The sequence below is a fragment of the Schistocerca cancellata genome, chromosome 10 (genome assembly GCF_023864275.1).
Source record: "Schistocerca cancellata isolate TAMUIC-IGC-003103 chromosome 10, iqSchCanc2.1, whole genome shotgun sequence".
NCBI classification, from domain to species: Eukaryota; Metazoa; Arthropoda; class Insecta; order Orthoptera; family Acrididae; genus Schistocerca; species Schistocerca cancellata.
In genome coordinates this window covers 164,106,102-164,127,730 of record NC_064635.1, presented here as the reverse complement: position 1 = coordinate 164,127,730, position 21,629 = coordinate 164,106,102, and the positions used below count along the sequence as shown (strand labels likewise).

At 43.5% G+C, this 21,629-nt stretch overlaps 1 protein-coding gene across 1 annotated transcript in view; it reads left to right on the top strand.

The window, feature by feature from the left end:
* LOC126106220 (rap1 GTPase-activating protein 1-like) overlaps window positions 1-20,908 on the top strand; it is a 397,582-nt gene extending 376,674 nt beyond the window's left edge. Inside the window, exons 5-7 of the mRNA XM_049912450.1 lie at window positions 5,304-5,465; window positions 17,797-18,041; window positions 20,668-20,908. Coding sequence (XP_049768407.1) covers window positions 5,304-5,465; window positions 17,797-18,041; window positions 20,668-20,908 — 648 coding nt within the window. The remainder of the gene's footprint in view (window positions 1-5,303; window positions 5,466-17,796; window positions 18,042-20,667) is intronic.
* The last annotated feature ends 721 nt before the right edge of the window (window positions 20,909-21,629 follow it).

Below are 21,629 nucleotides of genomic sequence, written 5' to 3'. Positions count from 1 at the left end.
CATAACCTGCTCCGATACGTCTTCCTCGGATTCCACAGGGGTCACATAAAATAGTTTCATGAGATCTCACAGGTAGTAATGTAGTAAATTCAAGTCGGAGGAACGTGCTGGCCTAGCAGTAAAAAAAAAAAAATGGCTCTGAGCAGTATGGGACTTAACTTCTGAGGTCATCAGTCCCCTAAAACTTAGAACTACTTAAACCTAACTAACCTAAGGACGTCACACACATCCATGCCCGAGGCAGATTTCGAACCTGCGACCGTGGCGGTCGCGCGGTTCCAGACTGTAGGGCCTAGAACCGCTCGGCCACTCCGACCGGCGCTGTATTTTTGTCTATGGGCAGATTTACAAGAGGCTGTTGTCCCCGCACCTGTGCTCAGCTTTCCGGGCTGTTTCCTGCTTGCCTTCTTCCTTTCGCCGATCTGATCCTTCTCACCTTATCCAGCATTAAACTGGTAGTCTGCTGTTTATTTGCTACGTCACACTGTACAATTCGCGTCTTGTTACTGGAATGGTTTCACCCCAGAGACCTGTGTGCATCCGTCGCACTTCTGGTGCCAGTTAACACCTCCTCATCCACAGCCAATCTTTTCTCTTTCTACCCACAGCTGCAGAGACCGACAGTTAAGCAGCTTTTTTCTCAGGAACGAGTAGGTGTTTCACTTTCAAATTTATTTCACATTTTTACCTCTATGGTCTCTTGGAGCTGTCAAAAATTTAAGCTTGTAAGTAATTTCATTAAAAATATATTGCCATTTGTATCACATATTTTGATACTTGATAACTCACTCGTCAAAACCTTAACCTAGATTCATGAAATTTGGCAAAATCAAGATTTCACAATACAAGTAAAGGACAAAATGCGAAAATTCTTAACTTGTTATTACATCACATGAAAAAAAATGTCATTTTTTTACTCGTCTGTCGGTTTGGCTCTTCGTCTGTTAAGACCCTTTTCCTCTGGAACAGTACCGCATATTAAATTCAAATTTATGTCACATACTGAGATCTGTGGTCCATTGGCGGCGTAAAAATTACTAGCCTCTTAGTCACAGTCAAAACATACGACCATTTATGTCACATATTTTGATTAAAATGCACTCATCAAAACCTATATAGTGCTTCCCGTTGACCTAGAATCGCGAAATTTGGCAAGAAGCAAGGTTTCACAGTACAAGTAATGGAAAAAACAGAAAACTGTTAATTTGTAATCATATCACACGAAAAAATATATATTTCTGTCATTTCTTATCCGTCTGTCTGTCCGTCTTTTAAGAACCTCTTTCCTCTAGAACAAGTGCGCGTATCATGTTGAAATTTATTTCAAGTACTGAAGTCTATGATCCCTTGGCGATAAAAAATTGTAATCTTCTAAGTCAATTCAATCAAAAGATTCGGTCATTTTGTCACATATGTTGATACTCGCAAACTCCCTCATCAAAATTATAGGGTACTTCCCATTCACGTAGAATAATGAAATTTGGCAGGAAGCAAGGTTTCAGAGAACAATTAAAGTAAAAAGTCTGCAACTTGTGAAACTGTAATTATATCACACAAAAAATATCATTTGTCATTTGAACATACGTTGCGTTCATCATGCGTCAAAAGCACAATAAACGAACACTCCTTCATACGAACATAACATGTAAGTATGAGAGAAAGTACCAGCACAGCTGTATCTTGAGAATGTCTATTCTGTCACACGACTGGTTTCGGCGGCACATTATCGCCATCCTCAGGCATTACTACTGCCAAACGAGTATCTGATTTCCTAGACTCCTGACAAAAGTTAGCCCACATGTGCTAGTAACAAGGACCCCACAGTAAATATGCCAAGGCAATCAGATACTCTTTTGGCAGTGGTGGTGCCTCAGGAAGGCGGTAAAGTGCCCTCGAAACAAGTCGTGTGATAGAATAAAGACATGCTCAAGATACAGCTGTGGCGTTACATTTTCTCATACAGCGTGTTTCAAAAATGACCGGTATATTTGAAACGGCAATAAAAACTAAACGAGCAGCGATAGAAATACACCGTTTGTTGCAATATGCTTGGGACAACAGTACATTTTCAGGCAGACAAACTTTCGAAATTACAGTAGTTACAATTTTCAACAACAGATGGCGCTGCGGTCTGGGAAACTCTATAGTACGATATTTTCCACATATCCACCATGCGTAGCAATAATATGGCGTAGTCTCTGAATGAAATTACCCGAAACCTTTGACAACGTGTCTGGCGGAATGGCTTCACATGCAGATGAGATGTACTGCTTCAGCTGTTCAATTGTTTCTGGATTCTGGCGGTACACCTGGTCTTTCAAGTGTCCCCACAGAAAGAAGTCACAGGGGTTCATGTCTGGCGAATAGGGAGGCCAATCCACGCCGCCTCCTGTATGTTTCGGATAGCCCAAAGCAATCACACGATCATCGTAATATTCATTCAGGGAATTAAAGACGTCGGCCGTGCGATGTGGCCGGGCACCATCTTGCGTAAACCACGAGGTGTTCACAGTGTCGTCTAAGGCAGTTTGTACCGCCACAAATTCACGAAGAATGTCCAGATAGCGTGATGCAGTAATCGTTTCGGATCTGAAAAATGGGCCAATGATTCCTTTGGAAGAAATGGCGGCCCAGACCAGTACTTTTTGAGGATGCAGGGACGATGGGACTGCAACATGGGGCTTTTCGGTTCCCCATATGCGCCAGTTCTGTTTATTGACGAAGCCGTCCAGGTAAAAATAAGCTTCGTCAGTAAACCAAATGCTGCCCACATGCATATCGCCATCATCAATCCTGTGCACTATATCGTTAGCGAATGTCTCTCGTGCAGCAATGGTAGCGGCGCTGAGGGGTTGCCGCATTTGAATTTTGTATGGATAGAGGTGTAAACTCTGGCGCATGAGACGATACGTGGACGTTGGCGTCATTTGGACCGCAGCTGCAATACGGCGAACGGAAACCCGAGGCCGCTGTTGGATCACCTGCTGCACTAGCTGCGCGTTGCCCTCTGTGGTTGCCGTACGCGGTCGCCCTACCTTTCCAGCACGTTCATCCGTCACGTTCCCAGTCCGTTGAAATTTTTCAAATAGATCCTTTATTGTATCGCTTTTCGGTCCTTTGGTTACATTAAACCTCCGTTGAAAACTTCGTCTTGTTGCAACAACACTGTGTTCTAGGCGGTGGAATTCCAACACCAGAAAAATCCTCTGTTCTAAGGAATAAACCATGTTGTCCACAGCACACTTGCACGTTGTGAACAGCACACGCTTACAGCAGAAAGACGACGTACAGAATGGCGCACCCACAGACTGCGTTGTCTTCTATATCTTTCACATCACTTGCAGCGCCATCTGTTGTTGAGAATTGTAACTACTGTAATTTCGAAAGTTTGTCCGCCTGAAAATGTACTGTTGTCCCAAGCGTATTGCAACAAACGGTGTATTTCTATCGCTGCTCGTTTAGTTTTTATTGCCGTTTCAAATATACCGGTCATTTTTGAAACACCCTGTATATACAGTATGTGATCAAAAGTATCCGGATATCCCCAAAAACATACGTTTTTCATATTAAGTACATTGTGCTGCCACCTACTGCCAGGTACTCCATATCAGCGACCTCAGTAGTCATTATACATCGTCGGAGAGGAGAATGGCGCGCTCCGCGAAACTCACGGGACTTCGAACGTGTTCAGATGATTGGGTATCACTAGTGTCATACGTGTGTACACAAGATTTCCACGCTCCTAAACGTTCCTAGGGTCACTGTTTCCGATGCAATGTTGAAGTGGAAATGTGAAGGATACGTACAGCACAAAAGCGTACAGCCTGACCTCGTCTGTTGACTGACAGACACCGCCGAGAGCTGAAGAAGGTCGTAATGTGTACTAGGCAGACATATATCCAGACCATCACACAGAAATTCCAAACTGCATCAGGATCCACTGCAAGTATTACGACAGTTAGGCGGGAGGTGAGAAAACTTGGATTTCATGGTCGAGCGGCTGCTCATAAGCCATACATCACGCCGGTAAATGCCAAACGACGCCTCGCTTGGTGTAAGGAGCGTAAACATTGGACGATTGGGCAGTGGAAAAACTATGGCAGGGTGTGGGTTAGATCAATGCCTGCTGTACGTCATCTGTCACCGTGTGTACTGTCAAAAGTAAAATTCGGAGGCGTTGGTGTGATGGTGTGGTCGTGTTTTTCATGGAGGGTGCTTGCACCCCTTGTTGTTTTGCGTGGCACTATCACAGCACAGGCCTGCATTGATGTTTCAAGCACCTTCTTGCTTCCCACTGTTGAAGAGCAATTTGGGAATGGCGACTGCATCTTTCAACGCGATCGAACACCTGTTCATAATTGACGGCCTGTGGCGGAGTGGTTACACGACAATAACATCCCTGTAATGGACTGGCCTGCACAGAGTCCTGACCTGAGTCCTAAAGAACATCTTTGGGGCCGGCCGGTGTGGCCAAGCGGTTAAAGGCGCTACAGTCTGGAACCGCGTGGCCGCTACGGTCGCAGGTTCGAATCCTGCCTCGGGCATGGATGTGTGTGATGTCCTTAGGTTAGTTAGGTTTAAGTAGTTCTAAGTTCTAGGGGACTGATGACCTTAGAAGTTAAGTCCCATAGTGCTCAGAGCCATTCGAACCATCTTTGGGATGTCTTGGAACGCCGACTTCGTGCCGGGCCTCACCGACCGACATCGATACCTCACCTCAGTGCAGCTCTCCTTGCAGAATGGGCTGCCATTCCCCAAGAAACCTTCCAGCACCTGATTGAACGTATGCCTGCGAGAGTGGAAGGTGTCATCAAGGCTAAGAGTGGGCCGACACCATATCGAATTCCAGCATTACCGATGGAGGGCGCCACGAAGTTGTAAGTCATTTTCAGCCAGGTGTCCGGATACTTTTGATGACACAGTGTAGCATCAGCTGAAGTCCCTCACCCATACAATAAGATGGACATCAATCAATTAAAACGTAGGTTTTAGTCATATTCTAGTACGTAAATAAGAAAATGTTTCATTAGATCTTCTGTCTCTACATATTTAAACTGAAGTCCCCTGTTCGGTTCATTTTGTATGTACGGGCTAGTCTGACAAATTACTGTAGAGATTTTGATGTGTTCCTGAAATTCTCGGGACCAGTATCTTGCCAGTATCGATACTGATTAACAGTCAAAAATCTTTGAAATTCTCCATTCCCAGGATGGATTTAAGTTCGAATGGGACACTCAGTGCGCAAGACCTACTAACAGTTGGGCAGTTGTTTTCATGGTTCGTACTTCTCTTCGTGCCCACAGCTGCAGCGCAAGCGGCACATCGGCAACGACATCGTGTGCGTGGTGTTCCTTGAGGCGGACAACACCAGCTTCAGCCCGGCGTGCATCAAGTCGCACTTCCTGCACACCTTCATCCTGGTGCGCACCAGCCCGCGCATCAAGCGCAAGCCCACCAGATACGAGGTGAGTGTTCCACGCTGCACTACTCTACACTGCACTAGAAGCCACCACCGGTCTCTCAAACTGCAGGATTTGACATCTCTCTCGTAAGGGGAGGTTTACTATATTTGGCCCGAAAAAAGCATATTTTTTTCTCGGAATGTGTTATAGATGTTAATGTCAAATCTGGTCAAAATGTTTATTGATATTTCCTCTACAAACTGGAATTTTTCGACCGGAAATGTCGAAGAGCAAAGGCGGAAGTGCAGTCGGAACGAAACAAATTTTCGATGTAGACCTCCACGAGTGGTATGTCATAGGTCAGCCGGGTCGTCTGAAATCAAAATTAAGTTGACGATAGTGAAGTATATAAGATTATTTAGGAGTTGCAACGCGCTAAGTTATTTCGACCATAGGAAACAAAATGGCGGCCATTTTAAAAAAAAATTGGACTTTTTCGTCGATTTTTCGAATTCGTCGGCAAAGTAAAAATATTTATAGTTGATGGATCGAAATAAAAATGGTACAACTCCTAGACAATTTAGTTAGCTTCGTCGGAAACAAAGAATAATGCCAGTCGGTTCAGTAGATTTGAAGTTACCATACCACGCGTTAAAAAAATGCCATTTCGAGAAAAACGCGTTTGTAGTTTTGACTACATATAAATGCAATATTTAACAACTTACATTCAATCTGCTATTCCGGGTCCTTAAACTAGTCCTTCCTCTTCCTCATAGAGGGCCTTCTGCTCGATCTGGGCCATCTTGTGCTGCTCAAGAGCCGCTCGTACGGCCGGTGACAAGCTTGAATCCGGTGGTCGTCCTAATGCTTGGAGAACTGCGTCGAATAGAGTTCCAGGGTGACGTCCATCGTTGTCGTGGTCTTCAGAGTTGCTGAATACGTTTCATTGAAGCTGCTCACTGCCAGGAAAGTCGCAGTCTCCACAGTCTTCGCACCAGAATGCAAGTGCTTCGAGGCTAACTTCCAAACACAAGCGTTCAAACTTTCATTTGAATTTTGTGTGTTTCCTCCCAAGCACCAGACAATAACTCGTCCTCCGAAAGAAAAAAACTCATGCGTGAAAAAGGCCGTTTTCAGTCAGGTGCAGTTTTTTGTTCAACCGCAATTAACAAACATTTCCGTTCCGTATTCGGAAAACCGTTTCAGGGGTGGATTCTAAACACTTTTATGGATCCAAAAATGTAATTTAAAAAAATCAAATTTTTTTAATCCAAAAGATAGTAATCCTCCCCTTAATGTAGAAGTTTGTTTGAAACTAACGTTCAATATCTGATTGTTCGTGACACACTGAGATGGGCAGAAGGGAAGGAGGAAACGAAATGAAGCTCCACGCTTTGAGAGGTTGTATGATGTGATGCCAGTGATTAAACTATCGAGTCAAATTTGTGACGCACTTGGTCATAAGTGCCCACCTTTGAGTAGGACGTTGCACCCCTCAGGCATGGATGCATGAGCTGATTTCGTTGTGAAGGGTGTCGTAACTCTCTCCATAAACCATGGACCTTGCCGTTGGTGGGGAGGCTTGCGTGCCTCAACGATACAGATGGCCGTACCGTAGGTGCAACCACAACGGAGGGGTATCTGTTGAGAGGCCAGACAGACGTGTGGTTCCTGAAGAGGGGCAGCAGCCTTTTCAGTAGTTGCAGGGGCAACAGTCTGGATGATTGACTGATCTGGCCTTGTAACATTAACCGAAACGGCCTTGTTGTTGTGGTACTGCGAGCGGCTGAAAGCAAGGGGAAACTACAGCCGTAATTTCTCCCGAGGGCATGCAGCTTTGCTGTGTGGTTAAATAATGATGGTGTCCTCTTGGGTAAAATATTCCGTAGGTAAAATAGTCCCCCATTCGGATCTCCGGGCGGGGACTACTCAAGAGGACGTCGTTATCAGGAGAAAGGAAACTGGCATTCTACGGATCGGAGCGTGGAATGTCAGATCCCTTAATCGGGCAGGTAGGTTAGAAAATTTAAAAAGGGAAATGGATAGGTTAAAGTTAGATATAGTGGGAATTAGTGAAGTTCGGTGGCAGGAGGAACAAGACTTCTGGTCAGGTGAATACAGGATTATAAATACAAAATCAAATAGGTGTAATGCAGGAGTAGGTTTAATAATGAATAAAAAAATAGTAGTGCGGGTAAGCTACTACAAAAAGCATAGTGAACGTATTATTGTGGCCAAGATAGACACGAAGCCCATGCCTACTACAGTGGTACAGGTTTATATGCCAACTAGCTCTGCAGATGACGAAGAAATTGAAGAAATGTATGATGAGATAAAAGAAATTATTTAGGTAGTGAAGGGAGACGAAAATTTAATAGTCATGGGTGACTGGAATTCGACAGTAGGAAAAGGGAGAGAAGGAAACATAGTAGGTGAATATGGATTGGGGCTAAGAAATGAAAGAGGAAGCCGTCTGGTAGAATTTTGCATAGAGCGTAACTTAATCATAGCTAACACTTGGTTCAAGAATCATAAAAGAAGGTTGTATACATGGAAGAATCCTGGAGATACTAAAAGGTATCAGATAGATTCTATAATGGTAAGACAGAGATTTAGGAACCAGGTTTTAAATTGTAGGACATTTCCAGGGGCAGATGTGGACTCTGACCACAATCAATTGGTTATTACCTGTAGATTAAAACTGAAGAAATTTCAAAAAGGTGGGAATTTAAGGAGATGGGACCTGGATAAACTGACTAAACCAGAGGTTGTACAGGGAGAGTTGACAGATGTGAAAATTACCGAACAATCAGTTTAATAAGTCACAGCTGCAAAATACTAACACGAATTATTTACAGACGAATGGAAAAACTGGTAGAAGCCGACCTCGGGGAAGATCATTTGGATTCCGTAGAAATGTTGGAACACGTGAGGCAATACTGACCTTACGACTTATCTTCGAAACTAGATTAAGGAAAGGCAAACCTACGTTTCTAGCATTTGTAGACTTAGAGAAAGCTTTTGACAATGTTGACTGGAATACTCTCTTTCAAATTCTGAAGGTGGCTGGGGTAAAATACAGGGAGCGAAAGGCTATTTACAATTTGTACAGAAACCAGATGGCAGTTGTAAGACTCGAGGGGCATGAAAGGGAAGCAGTGGTTTGGAAGGGAGTGAGACAGGGTTGTAGCCTCTCCCCGATGTTATTCAATCTGTATATTGAGCAAGCAGTAAAGGAAACAAAAGAAAAATTTGGAGTAGGTATTGAAATCCAGGGAGAAGAAATAAAAACTTTGAGGTTCGCCGATGACATTGTAATTCTGTCAGAGACAGCAAAGGACTTGGAAGAGCAGTTGAATGGAATGGACAGTGTCTTGAAAGGAGGATATAAGATGAACATCAACAAAAGCAAAATAAGGATAATGGAATGTAGTCGAATTAAGTGGGGTGATGCTGAGGGAATTAGATGAAGAAATGAGACACTTAAAGTAGTAAAGGAGTTTCGCTATTTGGGGAGCAAAATAACTGATGGTGGTCGAAGTAGAGAGGATATAAAATGTAGACTAGCAATGGCAAGGAAAACGTTTCTGAAGAAGAGAAATTTGTTAACATCGAGTATAGATTTAAGTGTCAGGAAGTCGTTTCTGAAAGTATTTTTATGCAGTGTAACCAAGGTCGCCTCCATCACTATAGGGCTTGTTGTTGTTGTTGTGGTCTTCAGTCCCGAGACTGGTTTGATGCAGCTCTCCATGCTACTCTATCCTGTGCAAGCTTCTTCATCTCCCAGTACGTACTGCAACCTACATCCTTCTGAATCTGCTTAGTATATTCATCTCTTGGTCTCCCCCTACGATTTTTACCCTCCACGCTACCCTCCAATACTAAATTGGTGATACATTTCGAAAGCTTCTATTCTCTTCTTGTCCAAACTATTTACCGTCCATGTTTCACTTCCATACATGGCTACACTCCATACAAATACTTTCAGAAATGACTTCCTGACACTTAAATCTATACTCGATGTTAACAAATTTCTCTTCTTCAGAAACGCTTTCCTTGCCACTGCCAGTCTACATTTTATATCCTCTCTACTTCGACCCTCATCAGTTATTTTGCTCCCCAGATAGCAAAACTGCTTTACTACTTTAAGTGTCTCATTTCCTAATCTAATACCATCAACATCACCCGACTTAATTCGACTACATTCCATTATCCTTGTTTTGCTTTTGTTGATGTTCATCTTATATCCTCCTTTCAAGACACTGTCCATTCCATTCAACTGCTCTTCCAAGTCCTTTGCTGTCTCTGACAGAATTACAATGTCATCGGCGAACCTCAAAGTTTAGCTCCCTGCTTGCTTTATTCGTCGACTTCCGCGGACTACGCGTGAAACTTGCCCGCACGCGTTCAACCGTTTCTTCGCTCACTGCAGGCCGACCCGTTGATTTCCCTTTACAGAGGCATCCAGAAGCTTTAAACTGCGTATACCATCGCCGAATGGAATTAGCAGTTGGTGGATCTTTGTTGAACTTCGTCCTGAAGTGTTGTTGCAGTGTTATGACTGACTGATGTGAGTGCATTTCAAGCACTACATACGCTTTCTCGGCTCCTGTCGCCGTTTTGTCTCACTGCGCTCTCGAGCGCTCTGGCGGCAGAAACCTGAAGTGCGGCTTCAGCCGAACAAAACTTTATGAGTTTTTCTACGTATCTGTTGTGTGTCGTGACCATATGTCAATGAATGGAGCTACAGTGAATTTATGAAATCGCTTCAATCATTTGTAATAGCCCTGTATTTTGTTAAAAATTCTCTTTTATATCTGTTAGAAGCCACGGCTAAATTTTCTCAGGGCGCTATCGCCAGAAATATCATACGTATTCCAACGTGAAGACATCCGTCTTACTTACGATGGGTAAAAAATCTCTCTTTAATATTACGCGATAATGCAATTAAACACAATGCTTAATTATTTTTTCTGTGAGGCTTGATGCTCCAGGACAGTTGCCTATGTACAATGGCAGCGTACACATTTATAGAAATTACTCTTAATAAAACTGTACCTCTGGCCAAAAATGAATTGGAAAATATTACAAGTCCCCGTTTTGTATTTATTGAGATTATTTTTTAAATACTTTTAGCATTTATTTTTAACAGCGCCAGTGCACTCTGGTGGCCATTCTACTCTTCGCAGAGAATTATAAGTCTCATCGTTTACGTTTCCTCCGATGTCCACGTGCACGAAGTTACTTTGACATACGACCATATCTTCTTCACTCTTTTTGTCAGGCATTGTATATTAGAATATATTAAGTTGCATGAGAGCTTTACCGTTTTTGGAACGGACTACAGGTTAAACCAGGAGTCCCCCGACAAAATATCGGAGTATGCTCAGGGATATTTTCTGCGTATTTTCATGTAACAGATCTAGGACCGGCGGTCTTTTGTTGCAGATTAATAATAAAATTAGAATTTATTCCGTTTCTTATTCCAGTTTCATTTTTTTCTGTGAAATTATCCTCACAACATCGAAGAATCTTCTTATTATTTATTTATCTATCGGATAACTTTACAAGCATACAAAAATATCTAGAAACTACCTTGGCCCAAAAAGGGGTCCAATATTCAGGAACATGCATATTCAATAAATTTCCAGCAACCATTAAAAACTTGGTTTGAGGTAAAATACAATTTTGAGTTTGAAAGACATTTTGATGGACAAGTCCATCTACCCTACAGATGAATATCTTAACAGGGACTAATGATTTTATCTTGTAACTCTTCCATTTGGTCCGTGTTTGCACAGAAAAACAGTGATATCATAAATTGAGTCCGCCTTGCTTCAAAACACCTTGTTATACGTTTATTTCTTTATTCTCCCAAACTAGTTTCGGTGACAAATATTACCATCATCAGTGGGTTTTTTTTTAATCTAAAACATGCAGAAAATAGCATGGTTATATACACACAATAGCACATTATTACATTTTTTACTATTCTTTTTTTTTAAATATAGTTTACTACGGATACTTTCATACTACATTACTTATTGCATGTTACAGCATGTTTTAAGCAATTACTGTCGCTGTTTGCGACATAGTTTCTGTGCGCTTTTTTTCTGTTGCCGTTTTTTACTTGCAGATGACATTATGTTCGCTAATTGCTTAAAACATGCTGTAGCATACAATTCCATTCGTCTGTAAAGAATTCGCGTTAGTATTTTGCAGTTGTGACTTATTAAACTGATAGTTCGGTAATTTTCACATCTGTCAACACCTGCTTTCTTTAGGATTAGAATTATTATACGGGGGTAAGAACGGTAACAAAATGCAATTCTCCTGTTATTCTCGTCGTATGTAAAGTAAACCAGCGGCAAGACGAAATCAGTATCTTCAATCTCGATAGCAATAGTTATGGCATTAATGACGTATTCTGCCAAACACCGTTTTCCGAAACTCCACGAAAAAAGACGAAATAAATATTCCAGAAATCAAATTAAAAACAACTGCCAACATGAGTAACTTAGAAGTAGATATTCTTGGTGTAGCGAAGCAGCTTAAAGCACTTAAGGAAGTCAAGGCTTCCGGTCCAGATTGTATACCAGTCAGGTTCCTTTCACGGTGTGCAGGTACAATCGCTCCACACTTAGCAATCATATACAACCGCTCCCTCATACAAAGATCCGTACCCACAGACTGGAAAGTTGCACAAGTGGCACCAACAGACAGGAAAGAAAATAGAAGTAATCTGCTAAATTATAGATACATATCACTAACGTCGATTTGCAGTAGGATTCTGCGTTCGAACATTATGAATTACCTTGAATAAGAATATCTAGTGACAAATAGTCAGCATGGATTCAGAAGATAGCGTTATTGTGAAACACAGCTAGCTATTTATTCTCACGAAGTAATAGTGATGTCGGCAGGGGATGTCAAATTGATTCCGTATTTTTAGATTTACAGAAGGCTTTTGACACCGTTCCTCACAAGAGACTTCCAATCAAATTGAGTGTCTCTGGAGTGCCGCCTCAGTTGTACTCCGGGATTCGGGAGTTTCTTTCGGAAAGTCAGAGTTCGTGGTGGATGACGGGAAGTCATCCAGTGAAACAGGAGCAACTTCTGCCATGCCCCAAGGAAGTGTTATAGGCCGTCTGCCGTACTTCATCTACATTCACGACGTACGAGACAAACTGAGCACCCCTCTTAGATTGTTTCCAGATGATGTTGTCATTTAGTGTCTTGTTAAGTCATCAAATGATAAAAACTAATTTCAAAATTATTTATACAAGCTATATGTGTGGTGCGAAAATTGGCAATCGGCTCTAAATAATGAAAAGTGTGAAGTCATCCACATGAGTACTAAAAGAAATCTGTTATATTTCGGTTAAATGATAAATCACAAAAGTCTAAAGCTGAATGGGCTGAAAATAAATAAATCGTCAGGTCCTGATGGGATTCCAATTCGATTTTGAAGAGAGTACTCTACTGCATTGTCTCCTTTCTTAGCTTGCATTTATCGCGAATCTCTTGCCCAACGTAAAGCCCCCGACTGGAAAAAAGCGCCGGTGACGCCTGTATATAAGAAGGGTAGAAGGACGGAGTATCAAAATTACAGACCAATATCCTTAACATCGGTTTGTTGCAGGATTCTCGAACATATTCTCAGTTCGAATATAATGAATTTCCTTGAGACAGAAAAGTTGCTGTCCATGCATCAGCACGGCTTTAGAAAGCATCGCTCCTGCGAAACGCAACTCGCCCTTTTTTCACATGATATCTTGCGAGCCATGGATGAAGGGTATCAGACGGATGCCATATTGCTTGACTTCCGGAAAGCGTTTGACTCGGTGCTCCACTGCAGACTCCTAACTAAGGGACGAGCATATGGGATTGGTTCCCAAATATGTGAGTGGCTCGAAGACTTCTTAAGTAATAGAACCCAGTACGTTGTCCTCGATGGTGAGTGTTCATCGGAGGTGAGGGTATCATCTGGAGTGCCCCAGGGAAGTGTGGTAGGTCCACTTGTGTTTTCTATCTACATAAATGATCTTTTGGATAGGGTGGATAGCAATGTGCGGCTGTTTGCTGATGATGCTGTGGTGTACGAGAAGGTGTCGTCGTTGAGTGACTGTAGGAGGATACAAGATGACTTGGACAGGATTTGTGATTGGTGTAAAGAATGGCAGCTAACTCTAAAAATAGATAAATGTAAATTAATGCAGATGAATAGGAAAAAGAATCCGGTAACGTCTGAATACTCCATTAGTAGTGTAGCGCTTGACACAGTCACGTCGATTAAATATTTGAGCGTAACATTGCAGAGCGATATGAAGTGGGACAAACATATAATGGCAGTTGTGGGGAAGGCGGATAGTCGTCTTCGGTTCATTGGTAGAATTTTGGGAAGATGTGGTTCATTTGTAAAGGAGACAGCTTATAAAACACTAATACGACCTACTCTTGAGTACTGCTCGAGCGTTTGAGATACCTATCAGGTCGGATTGAGGGAGGACATACAAGCAATTCAGAGGCGGGCTGCTAGATTTGTTACTGGTAGGTTTGATCATCACGTGAGTGTCACGGAAATGCTTCAGGAACTCGGGTGGGAGTCTCTAAAGGAAAGGAGGCGTTCTTGTCGTGAATCGCTACTGAGGAAATTTAGAGAACCAGCAGTTGAGGCTGACTGCAGTACAATTTTACTGCCGCCATCTTATATTTCGCGGAGAGACCACAAAGATAAGATAAGAGAGATAATTGCTTGTACAGAGGCTTATAGGCAGTCATTTTTCCCTTGTTCTGTTTGGAAGTGGAATAGGGAGAGTATATGCTAGTTGTGTTACGAGGTACCCTCCGCCACGCACCGTATGATGGATTGCGGAGTATGTATGTAGATGTAGATGTAGATGTAGCTAAACTCAACTAAATGCTCAGTGATTAAGATTACGAATAACGTAAATGGGAACTATCACATGGATAATGTTGTGAGGACTGCAAACCAAAGGCTGCGAGTTAATGCCCAGAACATTTAGCAAATTCACCAGGTCTACGTTTGTCTGCCCATCTTCTGGAGTACTGCTGTGGGAACCGCTTCAGATGGGACTGACGGAGTACATCAACGAATGGCAGCTCGTTTTGTATTATCGCGGAACAGGGGAGCGAGTGTGACCGACGCGACACGTGAATTGGGGTGGCAATCAAAACAAAGGCGATTTTCTTTGCGATAGAATCTCGTGGTGAAATTCCAATCACCAACTTTCTCCTCCGATTGCAAAAATATTCTGTTGGCGCCCACCTATATAGACAGAGATGAACATCATGACAAAGTAAGAGAAATCAGAGCTCGCAGAGAAAGATTGAAGTACTCGGTTTTACCGCGCGCCTTTCGAGAGTAGAAAGGAAGAGAAGTAACTTGTAGGTTGTTCGATCAACCCTCTGCCAGGCACTTAATTGTGAATTGCGCAGTAATCATGTAGATGTAGGTGTAGACGAACAAGCCACCAGAGACCGGGGTACCCTTATAGCCAGTTACTCAGAAAATATCCCTGACTACTCCGAAATTTTGTCGGTGACGTTAGAGTTCACTATGTATACAGTGACGTCTTGTTAATTAACGAATGGCACACTGCTGTCAAATTATTTAATTACGACCTCCTGACAACAGCAAGAGAAACTTTCTATTGTGTCAGTCATAGTTAATTGGTAATCGCTGAATCAGATTGTGCCGCGGTGCTTTTGGCGCCTGTTCGAACCAGTTCCACACAGAGATTGCCACGTTGTTTGACATTCGACATTTAATGACGTGTGTCAGCTACCTATCGCCCACACTACTACATTGAACTGAGATTTAGTTATGACCGTGTCAACTAAACGCTTGCGCTTTCACATTTCACGTTTCCAATTAATTTTTTCGCAGGTTAACAGGAACCGGACGTTTCACCCCATTACCGACGGGTTTCCTTTTACAACACTGTGTCCCTCCCCCCCCCCCCCACCCCCACCCCCGTCGAGCAAAGGATCTGGCTTCCCCACAAACCAGCTACTCGCATTTCTTCTGAATGCGCCGTTTCGTTCAGAGTCAACGATTGTTCTTTTGGCTTACCATTTGTGCCGCTAGGAGGACAATCCTCTGCGCTAAAGATTTTGTATTATCGCTTTCTACCTCTCTGAACTGTCTTTTCCTCTCTTTTACACCTCTAGATTTTTCTAAATACTCTTCATAAAGCCCTGTGGCCTACTTTCACAATTTTTTAATAATTTTCTTCTTTTCTCTGCCTCGTAATGACTGGGTGTTGTGTGATGTCCTTAGGTTGGTTAGTTTTAAGTAGTTCTAAGTTCTAGGGGACTGATGACCATAGATGTTAAGTCCCAGAGTGCTCAGAGCCATTTGAACCACCATTTTATTCTCAGGAATTCTTACTTGAAAAGCTAAGTCCAGTGATAGAACATAATCAGTGTTGTTACTGCCAGCTTCATAAAGACGCAAGCTTCAATATATACCTTGTTCTTTTAATTGGTTTGCTCAACAGTCTCGATAATACATCCCATATATAGCATTAACTACTGAACTGAGGCTTTTGTTCTGTGTTAATCATTGTGTGCAAATTTTACTTTAATGATTGCCATCATTTACACTTTACAATTCTTGATTTTGTGACCAGAATGCTTCCAGCTTAAAGTAGAGTTAAATGTTGGACAGTTCTGTAGCAACCACTAACTAGCACTTAAACAATGAATTTCCGTTATCACTGTTGGTATACTTTGCAGGTAACATGGAATCTTCAAGGAATAAATAAAAGAATTGACCAACAAGAAAGGATCTAATTTCTGCAAATTTGTATTTATGAAAGATAAACTGAAACCATTATCTGTCGCTCACTATTATTTTCGTCCATGACGCATTTCTAGGACTTACTTCCTCATCTTCAAGTGGATCATTGCTTTTTCGTGAGAATTTCTTTTCCTGGATGTAGTCAGCTGTCTCATTTCACTAAAAATCATTCACTATGTATCACTTGTTATCATAATCTGGCACTTAAGTCATCTACATAACTAAACGACAAACCTGTTCGCCCAATGCCAGTTATAGGTTTCCTATCTAACGACTTCCAGGAGAACCAAAAGCTTGATTTTTCAGTGTTTCATATAATTACTGACGAATTTAAAAATTTGGATTTGGTGCTATGTGGACATTTCAATACACTCTCTGTTGATCCATTGTGGACATGGGATAGCGACTGGTCAAATATTTACCAATGGAAATGGAAATGAGCGTTTGGGGTCATTGGCCGGGAGGCCCCTTGCGTGGGAGGTCCGGCCGCCTTGGTGCAGGTCTCATTACATTCGAAGCCACACTGGGCGACCTGCGCGCCGGATGGTGATGAAATGATGATGAAGACAGCACAACATCCAGTCCCTGAGCGGAGAAAATCCCCGACCCAGTCGGGAATCGAACCAGGGCCCGTAGGTCGGAAATTCGTCACGCTGACCACTCAGCTATCGGAGCGGACTAATACTGACCAATGAAATTCGCCAAACAGCCGTGCAATTCAGATGTTATTTTATTTTCGATATCAGTTTCGGCAATTCATTATGCCATCTTTAGGCTCCATATGCACCTCTAAAAAATAATCGGTATTGGCATACTGGGCCATGTGTTTCTGAGTGTCGTGAATTTGTAGCTCAAGTGCTTCCTTCGAAGACTTGACTGCAACTCCCAGTCAAGTCTTCGAAGGAAGCACTTCAGCTACAAATTCACGACACTCAGAAACACATGGCCCAGTATGCCAGTACCAATTATTTTTGAAAGGTACATATGAGGCCTGAAGATGGCGTAATGAACTGTCGAAACTTGTAGCGAAAATCAAATAACATCTCAATTGCACTGCTGTTTGGCGAACTTTCAAGGCACTGGTGAATACCCATCACATCGACAATGTGCCGACGTTAGCAGCGTGTGGCCATTGTATTTGACGAAATCAGAATGGAGTTTGGTGTATTTAAAAGAGTGCATGATTCACTGCAAAGAAGGGCTAAAGGACGTGTGGGGACACGCGTTAATCACGTGCAGCAGCACCTATACTGTCTACTTCTACGTAACAGAGATGTAGAAATGACAGGACAAATTGGCCCATGCGTCAACAGTTCTTGGTTTTTAGACATATCATTATAGGAACTTTTCTACATGCTGTAGAAATACGTGACGCCTTAAAAAAAATTCTTTGTATCTCTGCAACGGCATGTGAGCACCGCATGATCAGGGAATCTTATGCTACCCTAGTAACACAGCGCTGATGGAGCCTCTTTCGAATTCTGCGTAAGTATCAGAGTGTAAAGGCATGGACTGCCCCTTTGGTGTATATTGGTGGGACTCACACAGCCCATCCCTCACTGTTCACAGGTTTCGGTGGTGACCCGTGACGAGGTTGGTGCCTACAAGCCATACCTGTGGGAGCAGTCCGTCTTCGACAAGGGACCCATGTTCCGGGAGTGGCTGCTCACCAAGATCGTGAACGGCGAGCGCGCTTCCTACTCGGCGCCCAAGTTCGCGCGCATGCAAGAGCGCACACGGTCGCAGATGCTCGAGGACATCGTGGCCAACCTGGCCAACCACGCAGAGACTGGTCAGATACCCAAGCCCTACAGGTAAGGTGCCCACTAGTTTTTGCATAGCAAAACCATTAGCCAGGTCTTGACTGCTGAGAGACTAGAAAGATGCTAGAGAACATCATGGTGAATCTGGCCAATTATGTGGAGCTGGGTCAGATTTGCAAGTTGTGCAGGTAGGTGGGAAGTGGCTATGTATGGTCTTCCAGCTTTTGTAGGGCAAAGACATTAACCAGATCTGCACTGGAAATATGTTGGAGGACTTCATGGTCAGCCAAGCCAACAGGTAAGTAAGGTGCAGTCTGCATCTCATCTGCCAGCCACTGGACGACAAAACCAATTAGCCAGGTTTGTACTGAGAGACTGTAAGATTCTACTGGACGTCATGGTCAACCTGGCCAACCGTGTGGAGGTGGACCAGACCCCAATCTCTGTAGGCAAGGGGGTGGAAACTTTGTCTCTCCTACCAGCTGCAGGAGGACTAAGCCATTAGCAGGATCTTCAATGAGAGACTGGAAACATGGTTAATCTGGCCAACTGTGCGGAGATCCCCTTGTATAGGTAGGTGGGAAGTGGCTATTTATCACCTTTCTGCCTCTGCAGTGTAAAGCCATTAGCCAGGTCTTCACTGGGGCTGGAGGGATGCTAGAGGACATCATGGTAAATATGTGCAACCACACAGAGATGGGCCAGATCCCCAAGTTGCACAGGTAGGTGGGAAGTGGCTGTTTATCACCTTCCAGCTCACGCAGGGTGAAGCCAAAGAACGTGTAGTCACTGTGAGATAAAAATAAATGTAAATGTCGTGTGACTAGGACCTCCAATGGGGTACACTGTTCACCGGGTGCAAGTCCTTCGACTTGACGCCACTTCGGCGACTTGTGCGTCGATAGGGATGAAATGATGATGATTAGGACAACACAACACCCAGTCCCTGAGCGTAGAAAATCTCGGACCCAGCCGGGAATCGAACCCGGGCCCTTAGGATTGACATTCTGTAACGCTGACCACTTAGCAACTGTGAGCGGACACTGTGAGATGGGAAAGATGCTACACGACATCGTTACCAACCACGCAGGAGTAGGCCACGTCTCTAACAGCTAAAGGTAATGGGGATTTGGCTATGTCTCGTCTAAAATCTTCAGGAGGACAAAGCATTTAGCCAGGTCTTCCTTGAGAAACTGAAAAGATTCTACTGTCGACCAGGTCATCCACACGGAGATCGGCCATATTCCAAAATTCTATTGGTAACTAAATTGTGGCTATGTATCACCTTCCACAGTACGCAGGGCAAAACTAATAAAAAGGTGGTCTTGTCAAATTGGAAGATGCTGGAGGATATCGTCACCAATCTGAAAAACCACGCAGAGGGAGGCAAGAGCCTTACGCTATACAGGTAAGTGTGCAAGAATGTGTGAAGTGTCGACAGATGGTTAGCGTGGCATAGTGTAGTCTGTATCCTATAAAGTTTTGGTTTCTGCTCATGTGCTTTGTTTTCATTTTGACCTACATCATTTTCTATTAGAATACCAGATTCTATTTTCCTAACACCTCGTATAATAGAAGATACTGCAAAATATGCAATAACGAAAAAGGATATTATGTAATTTAAGAAGTCTAAGATTTGTATAGTAATTCCCTTTGGCAGGAATGCTGTTATTGAGAGGGTAATTGAAGAGGCTTTGGTGTAGATGTGCATCTTGTTGATTATAGTGGTGGTTCTGTAGCTAAATTTGGTGCAGCTGGCTTTATGGCTGCTACTGACATTTTAATAATTGATAATCAGCTGCGTCCAGTTGTAGGATAGATGATAACATGTATATGTATTGAGGTGTGCCTAAAGAATGCTTGGTTGTTTTAATATTGAGGGGCAGGGGAGGAAGCCTCAGAGGATACTATGAGGTGTTTCTGTAAAAAATATACATGTCAATAACGTACGAAAAGTGTGAGAAATAGTGATTTTATTGTACGAGGTTGTTGCTTGAACACGTAGTTTTCCTTGGAAGGATATAATCAGACTTGTCTAGACGAATGAATATGAAGTGGGATTGCAATTGTAAGTAGATGGAATGACCTATAGATGGAATTCGGTGCAAGTAGTTTAATTATGGGTGTGGATCATACCAAAGCGATTGATGCTTGTGGGACAACGGTAATAATGTGGACAATACTTGCTGCAATAGTGACAGGACGCAAGAAGATGGTAAAGATGATTTTATCTACTAGTGGTAGTCCGAGGTATGGTCAGTTTCGACTCGGAGTACGAGGGTTTTCCCTGGAATTTTCATAAACGTGATAGAGGGGTTGGTTGCCAGTACCGCAAATGGATGAACATTGTTGATTGGGTGTTCAGTTGGAGCAGGCAGTTGGGGTTATCCAGCCTAGATGTGACCTGGCTACTTGAAACATGCAGTGTGTCTGGGGTCTGAATTTGGGAGGTTGGATAGTGTGCTGGTTGCTTAAGAACTAGTGTGCTCGACTGATGGGCCTCCCCCCCCCCTCCCCCCTCCACCCTGTAGGCCGCCAGGCACAGCTCGTGGTGCCCATCAGCCAAATGCAGCCATCCAGCCCTCTGCTGGTGTATGTGGGTACCGGGTTTGGAGGGTTGGGTAGTGTGTTGGGCTGGCCTGTTGAGCTGATGGCGCCCCGTTCTGTGCGTCCCCAGGCGCGGCTCGTGGCGGCCCATCGGCCACATGCGGCCGTCCAGCCCCCTACTGGACTCGGTGCGCGACCAGTTCGAGGACTACGACCAGCTGGCCAAAGACTTCACGCGCGCCTTCCTCAACAATGAGGAGAACATCGCTATCAATGCCAGCCTCTTCGACGTCGTCTTCCTCGTAGGCCAGAGCAAGAGCAAGACGCGCTTCATCGGCGTCCGGGCCATCCTGGGCGTGCGCAGTCGGTAAGTCGGAGACCATTTCTCTCTATGGGTGCACCTTGCCACAGTTGCAAGCCAGTTTATGGAGTGGATGAGACTCCCAGAATCATTCGTCTTAAAGTTTTCACAATGGATTTAAGAGTTTGTGCATTTCTAGGACCGCTCCTGATGAGCACACTGTGAAGTGCGTGGCGGAGGGCACTTCACAATCGACCACTCATCAGAGCTTATTCGCATCCCATTCTCGTATGGAGCGTGACAAGTGTCTCCTTTCAAGCCAGAATTAGTCTTGTGTTTGCTATTCCTGATTCTTGAAACTTTGTAAGTAGGCCTTCGTAGGATACTTGACGTCTGTCTTCAGCCTTCTCCCAGTTCAGGTTTTCAACATGTCCATGATCCCCGCACCAGTCTCAAACAAATCTGTGACCATTCGTGAAGCCCTTCTTTCAATACGTTCAGTATCCCTATTCCGTTCAGGTCCTGTAAAAGCTCCTCCTGTGTGACTTACGTTTAATGACGTGGTTGGAAAAATTGTTGACTGCTTAGTGACAAAAAAACTAATTTAATAACTTTGGAAATCTTATACGCCCGCAATTTGAGGATTAGTCTCCGTGCAATTGTTGGTCGCGGCACATGAAAGGAATTTACATTAGCGGGAGAGATACGAACCGGTTATTTCCTAGTGCCATATTTCATGATTGTGGTACCTGTCTTGCTTTAGATCGGTATGCGGGAGGCAGAGGGTTTTC